This window comes from Panthera pardus, unplaced genomic scaffold (assembly GCF_024362965.1).
Source record: "Panthera pardus isolate Hobbes unplaced genomic scaffold, ASM2436296v1 HiC_scaffold_20, whole genome shotgun sequence".
In the NCBI taxonomy this organism is placed as follows: domain Eukaryota; kingdom Metazoa; phylum Chordata; class Mammalia; order Carnivora; family Felidae; genus Panthera; species Panthera pardus.
In genome coordinates, this window is record NW_026526766.1 from 91,416,173 (window position 1) to 91,432,573 (window position 16,401).

General features: G+C 60.2%; 1 protein-coding gene across 1 annotated transcript in view; it reads left to right on the forward strand.

The window, feature by feature from the left end:
• SARDH (sarcosine dehydrogenase) overlaps positions 1-16,401 on the forward strand; it is a 60,546-nt gene that overhangs the window by 21,683 nt on the left and 22,462 nt on the right. Inside the window, exons 13-16 of the mRNA XM_019434962.2 lie at positions 2,449-2,532; positions 4,245-4,358; positions 9,217-9,355; positions 10,991-11,104. Of these exons, the coding sequence (XP_019290507.2) occupies positions 2,449-2,532; positions 4,245-4,358; positions 9,217-9,355; positions 10,991-11,104 (451 nt within the window). The remainder of the gene's footprint in view (positions 1-2,448; positions 2,533-4,244; positions 4,359-9,216; positions 9,356-10,990; positions 11,105-16,401) is intronic.

The window sequence follows — 16,401 nt, forward strand, 5'->3', positions numbered from 1 at the left end:
TCATGGAGCAGGCAGCTCTGAGGCTGAATAAAGGAACCTCCTTCATCTGGGACTCCAGCACCTGGACCCCAGAGGGGCCCGGCGTCCATTGCCCTGCCCCTCAGCTGAGCCTAGTGGGCCAGCTGGGATCTCGGGCCACGGTGACCCCCAGCCCCCCTCTGCCGTCCCGGGTCACCCCGTCCCGACAGCCCCAGAGCTTCCCCGACAAACACAGGGGCTGCCTGACTTGCGCTGGAAGGAGATGGGCTCAGAAGCGCCCACCTCTTGTCTGCGCTGTCAGCCCTGCTCGTGACACCCCCCCCCCCCCAGCCACGGCCGGTTTTATTAGAGGCGGCTACGCCCCTATTTTCCCTCCCTGGGAAGGTGACCTCCTCCTCGACCCACGGGACCCCATCACTCATGCCGGGGGATTTTCTTGTGTTGAGAACTGCCCCTGTGCTGCGCCCTGGGGTGTCCGAGGAGGACATTTCTTGGTGCCACCGTTGGCAGTGTCCTCTTGGCCACTGCTCTGCCCGCTCAGGGTGTGGGTGGGTCCTCGGGGGGCAGCGGGATACAGCCCGTCGGGGGGCCGCGCGGGCGCCTGCGCACTTGCCTGCCTCTGCCAGACCCAGCTTCCGAGGCTGCTCGGCCCGGGGCTCTGGGCCCTCCTGCCAGTCCGACAAGGCTGCCCGTGGCCACGGGGCCCTTCCAAACTGGAGGGCGGAGATGATCGTTTTTCCCCAACCCGAACTCACAGTCAAAGAAACCTGCCCTGATGTCGCTTAATTGTGTCCGTGTGCTACTGTGCCTTATGATAAGAAATAGGAATTCAGTCTTCGTCCAGTCCGTTTCTGGCGCAGAGTTCCCCCAACCCTTGGAATTTCCTAAATGGCGAGGGCCACAAAGACGGAGGGGCCGGAGGTGGCCTCAGTCACCAGCGGCCACCGAGGCAATCAACTGTGCCCGTATCACGGAGCCTCCATAAAAACCCAAAAGGAGGGGCCCAGAGAGCTTCCAGGCTGGTGAGCACAGGGGGGTTTGTGCAGAGTGGCACGGAAGCCACACGCCCTTTCCCCACACCTGGGGCTACTTTCCTCTTGCATCCGGCTGTCCCTGAGCTATAACCTTCCAGAAACACCAGCCACGCAGTGGGTAAAACGTTTCTCTGAGCCTTGTGAGCGGCTCGGACAAATGCATCCAGCCCGAGGAGGGGGCCTGCTCTATAGCCGGTGGGTCACCAGTCTAGGTAACCTGGAGGGACTCGAGTAGGAGATGGGGGCAGCCTCGTGGGACTGAGTCCCCAGCCTGGGGCATCTGATGCCGTCCTCGGGGAGACAGTGTCAGAGTTGAGTTGGCTTCTGGGACATCCTGCCGGGGTCGGAGGATTGCTTGCTGCTGTGTGGCAGGTCCCCACACGCGGGCACGTGCAGACCGGGCCCAGGAAGCGAACTCAGTCCGTTACGTTTTCGTATTGCGCTGAAGCACACAGCACATAAAACTTGCCATTTTAGCCGTTCTTAAAGCCTACGATTCGGGGAGATGAAGTACATTCACGGTCCTGTGCGTCCCTCACCACTCTCTGGTGCCAGAACGTTTTCATCACCCCGAAAGGAAACCCTGTGCCCACGAAGCAGTGATCCCTCATTCTCCCCAGCCTAGAAAGGCCACTGATCTGTTTCCCGTCCGGGGATTCGCCTCCTCTGGGTGCTTGATGTAAGTGGGTCGTGAAGGGTCACGAGAGAAGGTCACAGGCGTGTTGTGTTTGAGGCTGGTCTGTGGTGCGGCACAGGTCGGAGCTCGGTTGCGTTTTAAGGCCCAGTCTCGCTGCACCGGGTGGGTCCACCGGGCGTGTTCGTCTGTTTTCATCGGTCGGTGGGCACCGTTGTTTCCAGCTGCTGGCGGCTGTGAACTTGGGTGTGCAGAGACCTGCTTCCTCCCTGTTCTCTCAGGGGTGCACCTGGGAGGGGGATCGCCGGGTCTCGCGCGGGATCAGCCTGCTCCCGCTGGAACAATAGCACAGACCGGGGGTGCGGGGGGGGGGGGGAGAAGCCATAAGAAATTCCTTGCTCCCAGGTCTGGACGCTGAGCGGCTCCAGCTGGGGCCCCCTCCCTAGCTGTCTGGAAGCCTGCCTTCTCCCTGGGTCCCCTGGGTCCCCCTGTCCTGGGATCAGGGCCCCACCCCATGACCTCATTCCTCCCTAATCGCCTCTTTGAAGGCCTCACCTCCATATTCGGTCACACTGGGGGCGTTAGGGCTTCAAGCAGGAATTTGGAGCTGGGGGTGGGGCTCTGGGGTAGGAGTTGCAGCCTGGGCTTGGGTCCTGGCTCCGAGCCTCAGGACCTCTTTGCCCTCTGCTCCTTGGGGTGTATCCCCTTGGGGGGAATCCGGTCACTCACTGCCCTGCATGGCGGGAGGCGGGGGGGTGTCTGGCCGGGCCTGAAGGGTGCTGGTTCCCCACCCCTACCCAGGAACTACTGGCCCAAGGCTGCGTCTTCCAGGAGCGACAGGGCTGGGAGCGGCCGGGATGGTTCACCCCGAAAGGCACAGCTCCGGTGAGTGGCCACCCGGGCCTAGCCCACCCCCACTCCCGTCCACACCACCCGAGGCGGGGCCCGCGGGGCGCATGAGTCACCTTGCGGGCGGGAAGGCCGAGCCCCCTGTAGATGTGCCCGTGAGCACGGGGCCCGTCCTCTGCAGATGTCCCCAGGGCCGTCACTCACCACCCACAGCAGCCAGGCCTTCCAAGGCCCAGATAAGCCCGGGGCCCCCGGGAAAGCTGGTGTTCCACAGTGAGGGGGCCGCGCGCAAGACTCCCCCGCCGTGCCAGAGAAATTAGCACATCTTCCCATAATTTTGCTCATATATTTTTGGCAAATGCCACTGTTATTTTATGTTAGTAGGAGCATTTAGCACAAAATTATGCATTCCGTGTTGGTTTGTAACTTGGGATTTCACAGCCTCCCGGCCTCTGGGTGCCCTCCTGGGGGCTCCCCAACTCCCCCAGTGCCTCCCACGGGCCCAGGTTGTCAGAGAAGAACCCAACCAGCCTGCTTGTGAAACTCGTGGGCTGGGGTCCCCTGAGCGTGCGGGGACAGAATTTGATCCGGATTTATGCAAATTAAAACCCCTCTTGTGCTGCTGTAATTTACCAGTCCCCTTCCAGGGCAACCACCTCCCATCTCCATAGCAACTTATGGCCCAAGGCGGGTCCCAGGGCATCATTAGGCAAGAGTGGGCTCTCTAAGACCACCAGGGGGAGCAGCCTGTCCCCAGGAGGCTGAGAGGCTGGAGCCACCAGGACAGGGTGGGGCTCGAACGGCCCCCTGCAAAGCCCTCCGTGTCCCAGCTGGCCTCTCCCAGGAAGCCCCTGGCCCCTGGGCGAGGAGAGGACCCTGGATCAGGGATCGGGGACATTCCCTTGGTCCGGAGATGGGCAGGCTCTGTGCCCTCTCACCTGTGAAAAGAGGCTGGGCAAGTCTGGCCGTGCTGGGGAGGGACAGTTGACTGGCTCCCTCAGTAGGGGCAGGGCTGGAGAAGGGCCCAGTGGCATGTGGGCATCTCAGAGCTGCTGACAGAGGACAGGACAGGCCACGGCCAGTGGCGGTCGAGGAGCCAGCCTCTGGGGCCCACGTGCCGCAAGGCCTGTGCCAGGCCTGTGACATCAGGCGAGTTTTCATCTCTCTGCCTCAGTTTCTCGTCTGTAGAAAGGATCTCCCTGCCTAGAAGCTTGAGGCACCCGGAGCAGGGCTCGGTCCTGACTGCCATGACAGTGCCATCCGGCCCCCAGCTCCGTCACCCTCTTCCTCAGAGAGCTGGTTCCGGGGTCTCATCCCGCTGCCTCGGCCTTGAGTTGAAAGCCCTGACGGTGGCCCAGGGGTCCCAGGTGACCCGCCCGTCTCTCCCCAGCCCGAGTACACCCCACTTTTTCTCCATCCTTCTGGGCCCCAACGGTCGCAGCCGAGCCTCCCCACCGGCCCTCAGCCGCATCACCACCACGGCAGTTAGGGTGTTATTTGTGCAAGGGTTTGTGGGCTGCCTGAACCCCTTCGCCGCCCCCCAGGCCGTGCCCCCAGCACAGCCCTCCCGAGGGCGGCCGGGTGAGGCCAGATCTGCTCCACCCGGCTCCCTGCCCGCCAAGCCGTGTGCGTGCGCGTGTGCGCCCTTGTGAACGTGTGTGCGCGTGCGAGCGTAGGGCGGGGGCGGAGGGAAGGAAGGACCAGGAGGAGGGAGGAAGGGGCACAGTGACGAGCGTGTCTCCTCCCAGGTCCTGCGGTACGACTACTATGGGGCGTATGGGAACCGGATGCACGAGGACCACGCCTACGGCCGGCTGCTGGGGGACGAGTACACGTTCGACTTCCCGCCCCACCACGACGTGGTCAGTGGCTGAGTCCCCCCACCCCCCATCCCTCATGGAGGAGAAAGTCGGGCTCCCGGTAGGGCTGACCCCCGGGGGCCCTCCGAGAGTCCTGCCAGAGGCTCTGTGGACTGCATCCAGTTCACCCCCCATTTCAGGCTGACTCAGTTTTGAGGAGCAAGCCGGTGATGTCTTCCTCTCTGCCCCGCTCTGTGCCGAGGCCTCGCCACGGGCGGTGGGGGCTGGGGCTGGCTGTGTGGCCGCAGGCCAGGGGCCGCCCCTCTCTGGGCCTCCTTCCCTCCTGCCCTGGATCTGTTCTGAGGCTCCTGTGACAGGCGTGAGTGACGAGCTCTTCCTTAGGGCTGCTGTCGGTGGCTCTCTCGCAGAGTAGATTCAGGACACACAGACCCAAGACGGGCCCCTCCAGAGGACGAGCAGGAGGTCTGTGGTCTGGGGTCTGCTCGCTGCCCCTCTGGCTCCAGAAGTGGGCAGATGAGGCTGGTCAGAGCCCCGGCCAGGCTGCCTGGGCCCGACTCCCGCCGGGGTGGGGGTGATGAGGCCTGGGGCCGGGCTGCCCCTCGCAGTCTGCCCCGGGCAGAGTTGCTCTTGAGGGCAGCTTCGGCAGAAAGAGCGACGCCAGCCTCCACGCTGAGCGGCCCCGCCATTTTGCAAAGGGGTCACCCAGCAGAACTGGGCTGAGCCGTGGCCTCGTGGCTGCCCCAAGAGAGCGAGAGAGGCCTCAGCTGCCCCCTGATGTGGGTGCCCAGCCCGGGGCCACCTGGGAAGCACTGTCTCGGGGGGAAAGGCAGCCGGCCAGCTTCCTGGGTGTGCGGCCTGTGAGGTCACCCAGGGCCTGGCTCAGAAGGGCCCTGAGTGGGGCTTAACGCTCCGCTGTCGCCACCTTGAAACTCTTAAGACTTTAGGAACCGGGGCCCGCGGTTTCATTTTGCATCAGGCCTCACAAATTCTGTAGCCGGTCCCCAAGGGAAAGAAACATTTCCTCCTGTGCTTTCCCCCAAAGCTGGCTCTGGTGGTAAAGGCACTGGGGGAGGGGCTCGGGCGGCGGAAGCAGGAGGCACGTGCGTCCCCAAGCTCCGGGGTCCCTGGCACCGCCTCGAGTCTGGCACCTCGGCTCCCGCGGCTCCCAGGGCCTGCAGGACGTCTGGCCCTCGGGGACGTGGGAGCCCGGAGGGGATGCCAACTTGGCTTGGTGGCTTCATCCAGCCTCCGCAAACGCGCCTGAACAGTCCCAAAGCATGAAACACACACTTGTTCTCAGCATTGGCAGCCTCCCCAGCCCGGGGAGACGGGGAGACGAGAGTCAGCCCGGAGACCGTGTCGGGTTTTGCTCTGCGGCCCCAGTGTCGGGGAAGGCCCTGCAGCGCCTGACGGGTCGCGGGAGCCCCACAGAGGACAGCGGTGTCTGCAGGGCGGTGGGGTCGCGGCATCTGGGGCTCCGGCGGGGTGCCAGCTCCCCCGGGGAAGCCCGACTGGGGCCTTGGCCGGTTTCCCCGGTGTAATTGCTCTCACCGCTCACACCGATACACCCACGCGGAGCTGGGGGTGGGGGGGTTGGGGCACCGCGACAGCACGGGCCGGATGCACGGCTCCGCGATCTTCTAGCCGCCTGGCCCCCAACAGACCGCGCGTCCCCTCCCCGGGCCCCAGAGGGCAGTGTCCTCGTGGGAAGTGGTGTTGGAACCTTGGGGTGGAGGAGGTGACACAGGTCCCCGACGCACAGCCAGTGCTCAGCAAGGGGTAGCTTTGCTGCCACAATTTTTCCTTCAATGAGCAGCAAAGGTGGGGCCTCCCCTCAGCGGCTGGGTGGATGTGTGTAAAACAAAGATGCAGTGGCTCCGGGACAGAAGACGGAGGAGAAAAACGGATGGATAATTTGGGACCTGGAGGGCCCGGCAGGGGCATCTGTTTACCGGCCAGCAGGCGTGCTGTGTTCTTTGTGTAAAAAAAACCAAAAAATACAGCTTTACTGAGATAGAATTCACGTACCACACAATGCATCCACTTAAAGTGTATAATTTGGTGCTTTTTAAAAATTTTTTTAATGTTTATTTTTGAGAGAGAGAGAGAGACAGAATCAGAAGTAGGATCTGGGCTCTGAGCTGTCAGCACAGAGCCCGATGTGGGGCTTGAACTCACGAGCTGTGAGATCGCAACCTGAGCGGAAGTCGGGCACTTGATGGACTGAGCCACAATTCGGTGGTGTTTTTTAGTGTCCCCCTGGGCCCGTGCAGCCGTCACCACGATGTGATGTTAGAACGTTTTGTCCACCCCCAGGAGAAACCCTGACCTGCCAGCTGTCACCCCCATCCCCCACCCTCTCCCACCCCATCCTCCCCTCAGGCAGCCACTAAAGCTCCTTCTGTCCCTGGAGCTTTACCTGCTGGGACGTTTCGTATCAATGGAGTCCTACAACGTGCGGTCTTCCGTGACTCATGTCCGTGCTTCATCCCTTCTTTTTCTGAGCAGTTTTCAGTCACGTGGATGCTCTGCAGTGTGTCCGGACATTCGAGCTGGCTCCGCGTTTTGCCTGTTAGGAATAACGTCGCTGCGATCATGCCCGGACGGGTTTCTGTGTGCACATAGGTTTTCATTTCTCTTGGGTAGATGTCTAGCAGGTGCATTGCTAGGTCATGTGGGACCTCGATGCTTAACGTTTTGAGGATCTGCTGACTGTTTTCCAAAGTGGCTGCCCTGTTTTACGTTCCCACGCACAGTGGGTGAGGGTTGTGACTTCCCCAAGTCCTCGCCACCACTGGTGATTCTGTCTCTTTGATCCCAGCCAGCCTAGTGGGTGTGAGGTGGGATCTCACTGGGGTTTCGAGCTGCATTTCCCTACTGGCTGATGATGGTGAGCGTCTTCCCATGTGCTTACTGGCCATTCGTGCATCTTCTTTGGAGAAATGTCTATTCAGACACCTTGCTCATTTAAATTGGGTTACTGGTCTTTGTACTGAGTTATAAGAGTTCCTGTTATATGCTGAGTACAAGTCTCTTATCAGATTTATGCCTTCCAGATACTTCCTCCCATTCTGTGGGTTGTCTTTTCCCTTTCTTGATGGTGTTGTTGGAGGCACAAAAGGGCTTGATTTTGGTGAAATCCAACTTACGGATTGTTTCTTTTGTTGCTTGTGTTTCTGGGGTCATATTTCAGAAGGCATTTCCTAACCCAAGGCCACAAAGACACTCCCATGTTTTCTTCTAAGAATCGTATAGTTTAGCTCTTACTCTTAGGTCTGGGACCCACTTTGACTATGGTTCGTGTATGGTGTGAGGTAGGGGCCCAGCCTCCTTCTCTGCGTGTGGCCAGCTGCACGGGCACCACGTGTTGACGACCGTGGCTTCCTTCTCGCCCGGCCTTGGCATCCTTGTGGAAAAGCAGTGACCATAAACGTGCGGGTTTATTTCTGGATTCTCATCCCCATTCCAGTGATCTATATGCATATCCTTGTGTTAGTGTCTTGATTACAATGGTTTTGTAGTGAGTTTTGAAATCAGGAAGCGTGAGTCTCCCAGCTTGGTCCTTCTTTTTCAAGATGGTTTTAACTATTCTGGGTCCCTTGCATTTCCATATGAATTTTAGGATCAGTTTGTCAATTTCTGCCAAGAAGCCCGCTGCGATTTTAACGGCGATCGTGTTGAATCTGGATCCGTTTGGAGAGCACATCATCTTCGCAATATCAAGTCTTCGTTTTGTAAACATGGGATGTCTTTCCACTCATTCAGGCCTTCTTTAATTTCTTTCAAAAATATTGCTGAGTTTTCAGAGTACAAGTTTTGCACTTCTTTTGTTAAATTTGTGGGTATTTTTAAATTCTTTTTGATGATGTAGGTGGAATTATTTTCTTTTCTTTATTTTTTAACTGTTTTTTTTTTTTTTGAGAGACAGAGAAAGACAAAGCAGGAGCAGGGGAGGGGCAGAGAGAGAGGGAGACAGAATCCAAAGGAGGCTCCAGGCTCCGAGCTGTCAGCACAGATCCCGACGCGGGGCTTGAACTCGCAGACCGCGAGATCATGACCTGAGCCGAAGTCCTACACTCAACCACCCAAGCCACCCGGGGAACCCTTCTTCTTCCGTCAGTTTTAATAACTTGTGTCTTTCTAGGAATGTGTCCGTTTCATATGTCACACCCTGGCATGCGGTTATGCATGGTTTTCCCTTACAATCCTTTTACTGCCGTAAGGTTGGTAGTGATGTCCCCTCTTTCCTTCCTGATTTTAGTACTTTGAGTCTCCTGTCTTATTTTCTCTGTCAGTCTAGCTGGTGGTCTGCTACTTTTGTTGATCATTCCAAAGAACCAGCTTTGTTTTTGCCGATTTTCTCCATTTCTCTATTCTCCATTTCCTCTATATCCTATTCTAGTCCTTATTAAGTCTTTCCTTCTGCTTGCTTCTGGTTTAATTCACCCTTCTTTTCCAATTTCTCCAAGTGGGAAGCTGAGGCATCGATTGAGAACTTTGGAGGCATTTGCAGGTGTAAGGTCTCTGTGAACAAGGCCCTGCCTTCCTTCCCTCCTTCTCAAAGTATTTCCCAACCCTCCCCCGACAAGTGTTTTCTTTGGTTCTTTGGTTATTCAGGGATGTGTTGTTCAATGTCACTTATATGCAAACTCCCCAAGTTTCCTCCTGCTGTGATTCTAATGTAATTCCATTGTGGTCCAAGAACATGCTGTTGAATCTGTTGTCTTCTTTTGTGGGGTATAATTCCCTGTGCTTCTGAAGAGTGGTCTTAGTTGTGTTCCCAGCTGGGAGTGGGGAGGGAGTCTCAGAGCAGGTGTGCCAGGGAGAGCCCAGCGCGCTGTGCTCTGCGGAGGCATAGCTCAGAGCCCTCATGGCGTCCTTCCTCCCTGGAACTTTTCAGATCAAGAAGGAATGTCTGGCCTGCAGAGGGGCCGCTGCTGTGTTCAACATGTCCTACTTCGGAAAGTTCTACCTGGTGGGTTTGGATGCGAGGAAGGCTGCCGACTGGCTCTTCTCTGCTGATGTCAGCCGACCCCCAGGTACGACCTCCAGAGGGCCATGCCCCTCTCCCACTTTGGTGCCAGGAAGAACTCCCTGGGCACAGCCCTGGGTGCTGAGACCAGGCGGCAAGCTGGCTCTATCCCCTCTAGGCTTCTCCAGCTCAGGGCTCTGCCCCCTGGCTGGCCCTGGGCCCCTGCGTCTAGATCTCTCTGCCCTCATTGCCACACCTCAGGCCCTAGGCCCCCAGCACCTTCCACTGTCCCTCCCCCTGCCCTTTCTTTCCCTCCTCCCTCCCTCCCTTCTCCATTTACTTTGTTCCAGAAAGGATACAAGGCAGGAGGCTCTCTGTAAATGTGGAGCCCCTTTGGGCACTCCCCACAGGAACACTCTCCCCAAAGAGGGTTTCCAGAATTAAATAAAAATACAGGAAGATCAGATAGATTTGAGTCTCAAGAATGGACGATGTTTTCCTACTAAGTGTGTCCCATGTAATATTTGGGATGTTCATCTCCTTTTACGTTACCCACCGCCCCCCACCCGTCTGTATTAGCTCCCTGGGGCTGCTGTAACAAAACACCGTAAACGGGCTGGTCCTAAACAATGGAAACGTGTTGTCTGATCATTCCAGAGGCTACAAGCACAGACTCAAGGTGGTAGCAAGGCTGTGCTGTCTCTGAGACCGGAGGTGGGACACTTCCTGCCTCTCTGGCTCCAGGGGGTGGGGGCGGGCACTAAGCTCGCCCCTGCCTTGACATCACACATCCCTGCGTTTGCTTCTCCTCATAAGGACACCAGCATCCCGGATTGGAGCCCGCCGTAATGGCCATCCTAACATGATCACATAGCAAAGCCCTGTTTCCAAATAAGCTCACGTTCACAGGAACTCGGGGTTGGGATGTCAACATGTCATTTCAGGGACACAGTTCAACCCGTGACACCATTTTTCCGGCAGTCACCCCACCTGCTCCTCTTAAACCTCCCCCTTCCCCACACCCCCCTTCCCCCCAACCCCGCCCCAGCACCCCTCCATCCACCTTCCCGTTCACCCCCTTTCATCCATCCATCCACATAGTCGTTTATGCGGACAGACCTCAGGAGCCTCTTCTCAGCAGGCAAGGGCGCACCAGAGTGAGCGAGACAGGAACCCTGCTCCTAAGAACTTTCTGGCACGTGGGGGGTGGGTGGATGGGAGGCTGGGATGGGGGGCATCCACGTCCCGGGCCAAGGTGTTTCAAGAAGAAAGAAGCCCCACTCTTTTTTTTTTTTTTTTTTTTTAATATTTTTATTCATTTTCGAGAGAGACAGAGCATGAGTGTGGGAGGGGCAGAGAGAGGGAGACACAGAATCCGAAGGAGCTCCAGGCTCTGAGCTGACAGCACAGAGCCCGACGCGGGGCTCGAACTCTCGAACCACAAGATCATGACCTGAGCCGAAGTCGGATGCTCGACCGACTGAGCCACCCAGACGCCCCGAAGCCCCACTCTTGACCCTTCCTCCTCCGGGAACAGCAGTGCTGGGTGACCTGCCCCTCCCGCTCTGGGCCGCCCGGTCGTGGTGACGTCGCCTTTTGAGGTCACCTGCGCTAGGGCATCCCGTCGAGCGGTTACCCAGACTTGTGCGTGCCGGGCTGTGCCGAGCGGCTCCCACACTCCGGGTCTTTCTCTTGCCCCCAGGCTCGACCGTGTATACCTGCATGCTGAACCACAGGGGCGGCACCGAAAGCGACCTGACCGTCAGCCGCCTGGCCCCCGGCCCCCAGGCCTCCGCCCTGACCCCCGCCTTTGAAGGTAGGAGATGCCCCACGGGCTGAGCGATGTTGTCACTGCAGCCCTTGTTCCGGTGACCGGCGGTGGCCGGGGACGGGCTGCCGAGGGCCGCTCTGTAATTACCTGTGGTGCCCGCAGCGGTCAGGGCTTGGGAGATTAGAGGTGTCGCTTCAGGCTGGAGGTCGGCTTTGTTCAGGCAGTGATGCGCGCTCTGAGTACTCCGTGATTCCGTCTTTGAACCTGTCCGTACCGCGGTGTTTCAGAACAGCGAGGGCGTGGGCATACTCAGCGTGCCTGCCCAGAACAGAGGGAGCCACGGAGGAGGCCGTGCTTCCCACTTGGACGTACCAGCTCCTTTCTGCCACCGACATCTATGCGGAACCGACTTTGATCTCTGCTGAATCCCGTCTCAGGCGGGGCAGGTCCTTAGAAGGTGTGCAGTTCAGTGCTCAAGCTGTTCCTGGGTTGCCCTCTGCAGCCCCTTCGCCTTTGCTTGCATGCCTCCAGTGACAGGTAGCTCACTACCTGTAATGCTTGTTTGCACAGCCCTGACGGCCACGTTGAGCCAGATGTGCTGCCTGTCCCTTCACCTCCCCGACCCTACCCCTTGGTTCACACAGAGCAAGGTCATCTCTAGTCCCGTAGCCGTCCCTGCTAGGGAGAAGAGAGACGGCTGAGATCCGCAGAGTGGGAAGCACCCTCCTTCTCCAGGGAGGCCCCGGTGCCGCTCTGAGAGACTGGATGTGCAGAGGAGAGGGTGTCTCTCTGAGAGCCCCTCCAGGGGGAGGGTCCGTCAGCACAAGAACTCAGCCCATTCAGAGAAGCTGGCAGCCCCCGCCTCCAGGGGCCTGGCTCCATGCTGCCCAGACTCGGTGAGGGTCCCCAGGGGTTGGCGGGCGAGCTCCCAGGGCACTGGGGGAGGGGGAGGCGAGTGAGAAGGAGGCCGCATCAGCCAGGCAGGTGCACTCAGTACCTGCTGAGTACTTGTCGCATCCCAGGCTGTTTGAGGCACCCAGGAGGTTCTGGCCCGTGGAGTTTATATCTCTGGGTGGGGGGTGCAGGGGCGATGGGACAAGGTTGCTTTGCCGGCCACAGACTCCTTTGGGGTGGATCTGGGGGCCGAGGGTGGGTGGGATTCCTGAGTCTCTGACTGACTGCTGAAAACCGGCCGACTGGAGGCTGTGGGCACGGGTGAGCGGTCTTACTGGCGGCAGCTGGGGCTTAGGGGGCCCTTCCCTCCTGCCACTGGTGGTGCAGAAGCCGGGAAAGCAGTGGGCTTAACCAGAGCGCCTGTGCTTTGTGAATGAACTTGTCCGCCCCTTCCTTCTCCCAGCGCTCACAAAGAGCCTTTACGGTAAGACAGATGCGGGCAGCCAGCGGTCACAGGAGGTGAAGGGGGCTGGGCGGGCCTCCAAGATCTCACGGTAGGGACAGACAGGGCCGGGAAGAGACCATTAGAACACCGAGTGGAAAAGCAAGGGGATGGAAAAGAGCAGGACTATGGAGGCTATGGAAGTAGCTGAGCCAGGGTGAGGAAGGCTTCCTGGAGGAGGTGATGTTCTGGCCTGAGCCCCGGTGGATGAATAGGAGCTGCCGGCTGGAAAGGTGCCTGTAAGGAGCTGGCTGGAGAGGAGCAGGGGCCATTTGGAGAAGGGCTGGTGTAGCTGGGGAGGAGGGACAGAGGGACCCCGGTGAGGGCACATGTCATCTAAATCCTGGGCCAGGTCCTGCCACTGCCTGGCTCTGCGGCCCACAGCCCTGAGCTTCACTTTCCCCATCTGGAGAACGGGGACCTTCCGGAAGGTGCCGGGGGATTCCTGGCCCTGACGGTTCGAGGAGCGCCCGCCTTGCCAGGGCGGGGGCCAGAACAGGCCGTGGAGCAGAGGCAAGGGAAAGGTGCTAATGATTCGGGAGGCGTTCTTCCCAGATTCTGGCGCCTCCCGGCCCAACCGCATGGCCGCCTGGGCGCGGGGGACGGGCTCTTGCTCGGCCTGCCAGCGGAAGTGCGTGTGGCGCGTCGTGAGGGAGGCGCCGTGACGCTTGAGTCACATCCCGGGAGGCGCTGGAACGTGCTGCCGGGCCCGGGGACACGGCCAAACACGAGAAGACCGGCGGCATGTGGACGGTGTTTTATTTTCGGCCTTAAAAACTGTACTGTTCCTGCCATGAATATGCATGCCTGTTAAATATGCATGTTTTAGACGCGGGTTAATTATACCCGCTGCGTCAGGTCACCACGACGTCAAGAGGATGTGGTGATGTGCACGCGAGCGAGGCTGTGTGCAAAGCAGCTGTCGATGCCAAACGTGATCTTGAACCATCGTTCGCCTCCCAAAAGGAAGACGTGCTTGTAGGAGAGAGACGTGCTGACGATACAGGAAGGCGCAAGGTCAACCCCGCAGCCCCCAGCTCCCCGGCTGGAGCCCGAGCCCCTGGACTCTGCCCACTGACCGCCCTCTCTGCTACGGCCATTTGCAGGCTGGGCCCGGAGCTGTGGCCTCAGGACCCGGCGCTTTGGGTCTTTGATGAGGACAGCTGTCCAGAGAACGCCGGGCCCGGCAGCTGCCCTGGCACCAGGCGGCCCCGGTAACCCCCGTCCCTTGAGGAGGGGCCTTGGGTGGCTTCGGACCCCTGGGGCTACGCGGAGGACGCGGCCTGTAAAAGGCCCAGGGGCCGGGGGGGCCCTTTTGGGGGCCGACTTGTCTTTTTGGCTTCTGTCTCCCTTTGTGCTCATCGGTTTAAGACGAAGGAGGAAGAGAGGAGACTTGATCATACCTGACCAGTGCTCTGGTAGACGTTTTAACCCAGTGGATGCTATTTAACGGTCCTATGGGGGCAGGTGTGGTTCAGCCCATCTTATAGATGAGAAAACGGAGGCCCAGAGAAGTAAGAAGTGAGGGCGTCGAGCCACAGAGCCACCTCTTGGCCAGGCCGGTCTGATGCCAAGGCCTATGTGATTCCCAGACGGTGTCCTCCGGGGTGGGGAGGGGTAGTATCCCTGCAGAGTATCCCCACAGGGATTTGGGGGGTAGCCTGTTTTCCCCAGCCCCACGGCCCAAAGGATCCAAAGGTGGGTGCAGGGTACGGTCCTGGCTGTAGGGAGATTGTGGACGCAGGATGGACGCGGGACGGCCGCGGTCCCCGGGCACGGGCAAGGGGGCAGGCCACTGCGGTGAGGTCGTGTCGGTGCTCTGCAGGGTGGAGTGGGTGAGCGGGCTTCCCGGAGGAGGGGATGTTTGAGCTGGGTCCCGGAAGGTGAGGAGGAGGGGCTCAGGCCCGGCGAGGCACCGGTGAGTGGAGGGCCTGGGTGAGGACAGACCCCCGCCCAAGAGCAGAGCCAAGTGCATCAGAGCCACGTGCCTTGTGGGCGGCAGGCTCTGACGGTCGGGGTGGGGGGAGTGCTTTCGGACCCTCCTGAGGGCCGTGGGAGCAAGGGCGATCGAGATGTGGTGAGCAGGACTGGGGGTGGGATTGGAGGCTGGGGCCAGGAGGGGACAGGTCCGGCCATCCAGCCCAGAGGTGCTGCTGCCCCGGGCGCTGAGAGGAGGGTCTTGGAGGCTGCTTCGGGATGTGGGGGTGGAGGAGACGGCGGGGCCGCTGGCCACTTGCCCTGGTATATTCAGGAAGGGCTTCCCGGAGGCTAAGGCCTCTGCGTGGGACCTAGGGGAGCACACAGCATGTGGGGTGACAAGGTGGGGAACGTCCCAGGGGTCACCTGGACAAGGGTGGGAGGAGGCAGCTGAGGACCACAGCCCCTGCTTCGGCTCCTTCCCAGGCGGGATTGGGGGGGGAGGCGGGCCCCAGCTCCAAGCTTCCAGCTGGTGGTCCCAGCCCAGCCCCACCCCGCCCGGGACCCCCCTCCCCCCCCCACGAGAGCCTAGCCAGCAGCTGCTCCTGGAGACGGAGAGAGCCTGGTGCCCTTTACCCTGAGCCCTCTGCCACCAGCCGGGCCCTCCTCTGCCAGGGAAGGGTAGAGTGAGGAGGGACTGCTTTTCGATGACGGTGGGCGGCTGCGTCTATTACCACAGCTGCAGGGTGGGGGGTGTGGGGGGGGGCGGGGCTGGGACACACCAGTGGGAGGCACCCAGGAGGGTTCTCCAGCAGGGAGCCCCCTGCCCATCTCCACCCGTGCCCACACGCTATGCCCAGCCCGCGGCAGTGATGCCCAGGCTGACAGAGGCGGCTGCCAGGGGACCCCAACGGGAGGAGGCCTTCTAGACCCTTCTGCGCCCCTCCCTGGGGCCCCGCCCACAGCAGCTGTGCGAACCTGGCCTGTGAGGGCATTTCCAGTCCCATATTCCCACCGTACAGACGGAGAAGCGGCTGAGGGGTCAGGGATGGCCTGGGGACGTCTGCTCTGGGGTGGGGGAGCCCTGTGAGAATTAATAAGGAAGGAGAGAGGGGGGATGCGAGGGGAGGTCCAGGGAAAGCTGAGAAGAAGGAGGCCTCCCGCCTCCCTCCCCACCCCCCACCCCCACCCCCTCCGGTTCCTCCAGAGATCATGGGCAAATGACGGGTGGGAGCCCGCCCACCGCAGGCACAGGCAGTGGCTGTATCTCACGGTACCCCTGCAGAGGAGCTACATAGACTCTCCATGAGAGATGAGAGCACAGGGGCTCAGGGAGGCTGTGTGATGGTCCAAGGCCACACAGCTGTCCCAGCTCCCCAGGGCAGTGAATCTCCCCGGACGCTGGGCCGAGGCGGGCTGCCCTCCGTTCACCCAAACCTGGGTGGCAGTGTGGCCCAGGCCATGACTCAGAGCTGGACAGAGTCTGATTTTCTACCACATGACCTTCTGAACCTCGGTCTCCTTTTCTGAAACCCTGGGGTGGTGATGAGAATCAGCCTCCTGTGTGTGTGTGGGGGGGGGGGGGGGAATCAAGGGGGTATTACTGGCAAAGCCCGGCCTGGTACCTGGCCCCAGCAAGTCCTGATATGGCCAAAGGGGGATCCAGAGACCGGGGGGCCAGGGGCATACGGAGTGAGAGCAGAGTCAGAGAGGAAGAGATCTGTCCAAGGCTGCCCAGCACTGATGACACACGGAGCCTCAGGCCTCGACCGGGTGGGAGCTGTCCCCCTCTCCTGGTCAGGAGCCCTTTGAGAAGTGGGTGAAAGCCTCAGACTCTCCCAGAACAGTGCTCCCTTGGCGTGTGCAGCCCCAGGGGTCCCCCACCCCGGCCCCCACTCCCTGCCCCCGGACAGCAGCCGGTGCCCCTGGGGAGGGTCACTGCCCTCTGGCTTGTGTTTTTCACTTTCCGGGAAAGAGCAGGTGCTTCCTCGACCCAGAGGCCTCCGGCTAGTCCTCGCCGCCTCTCTTC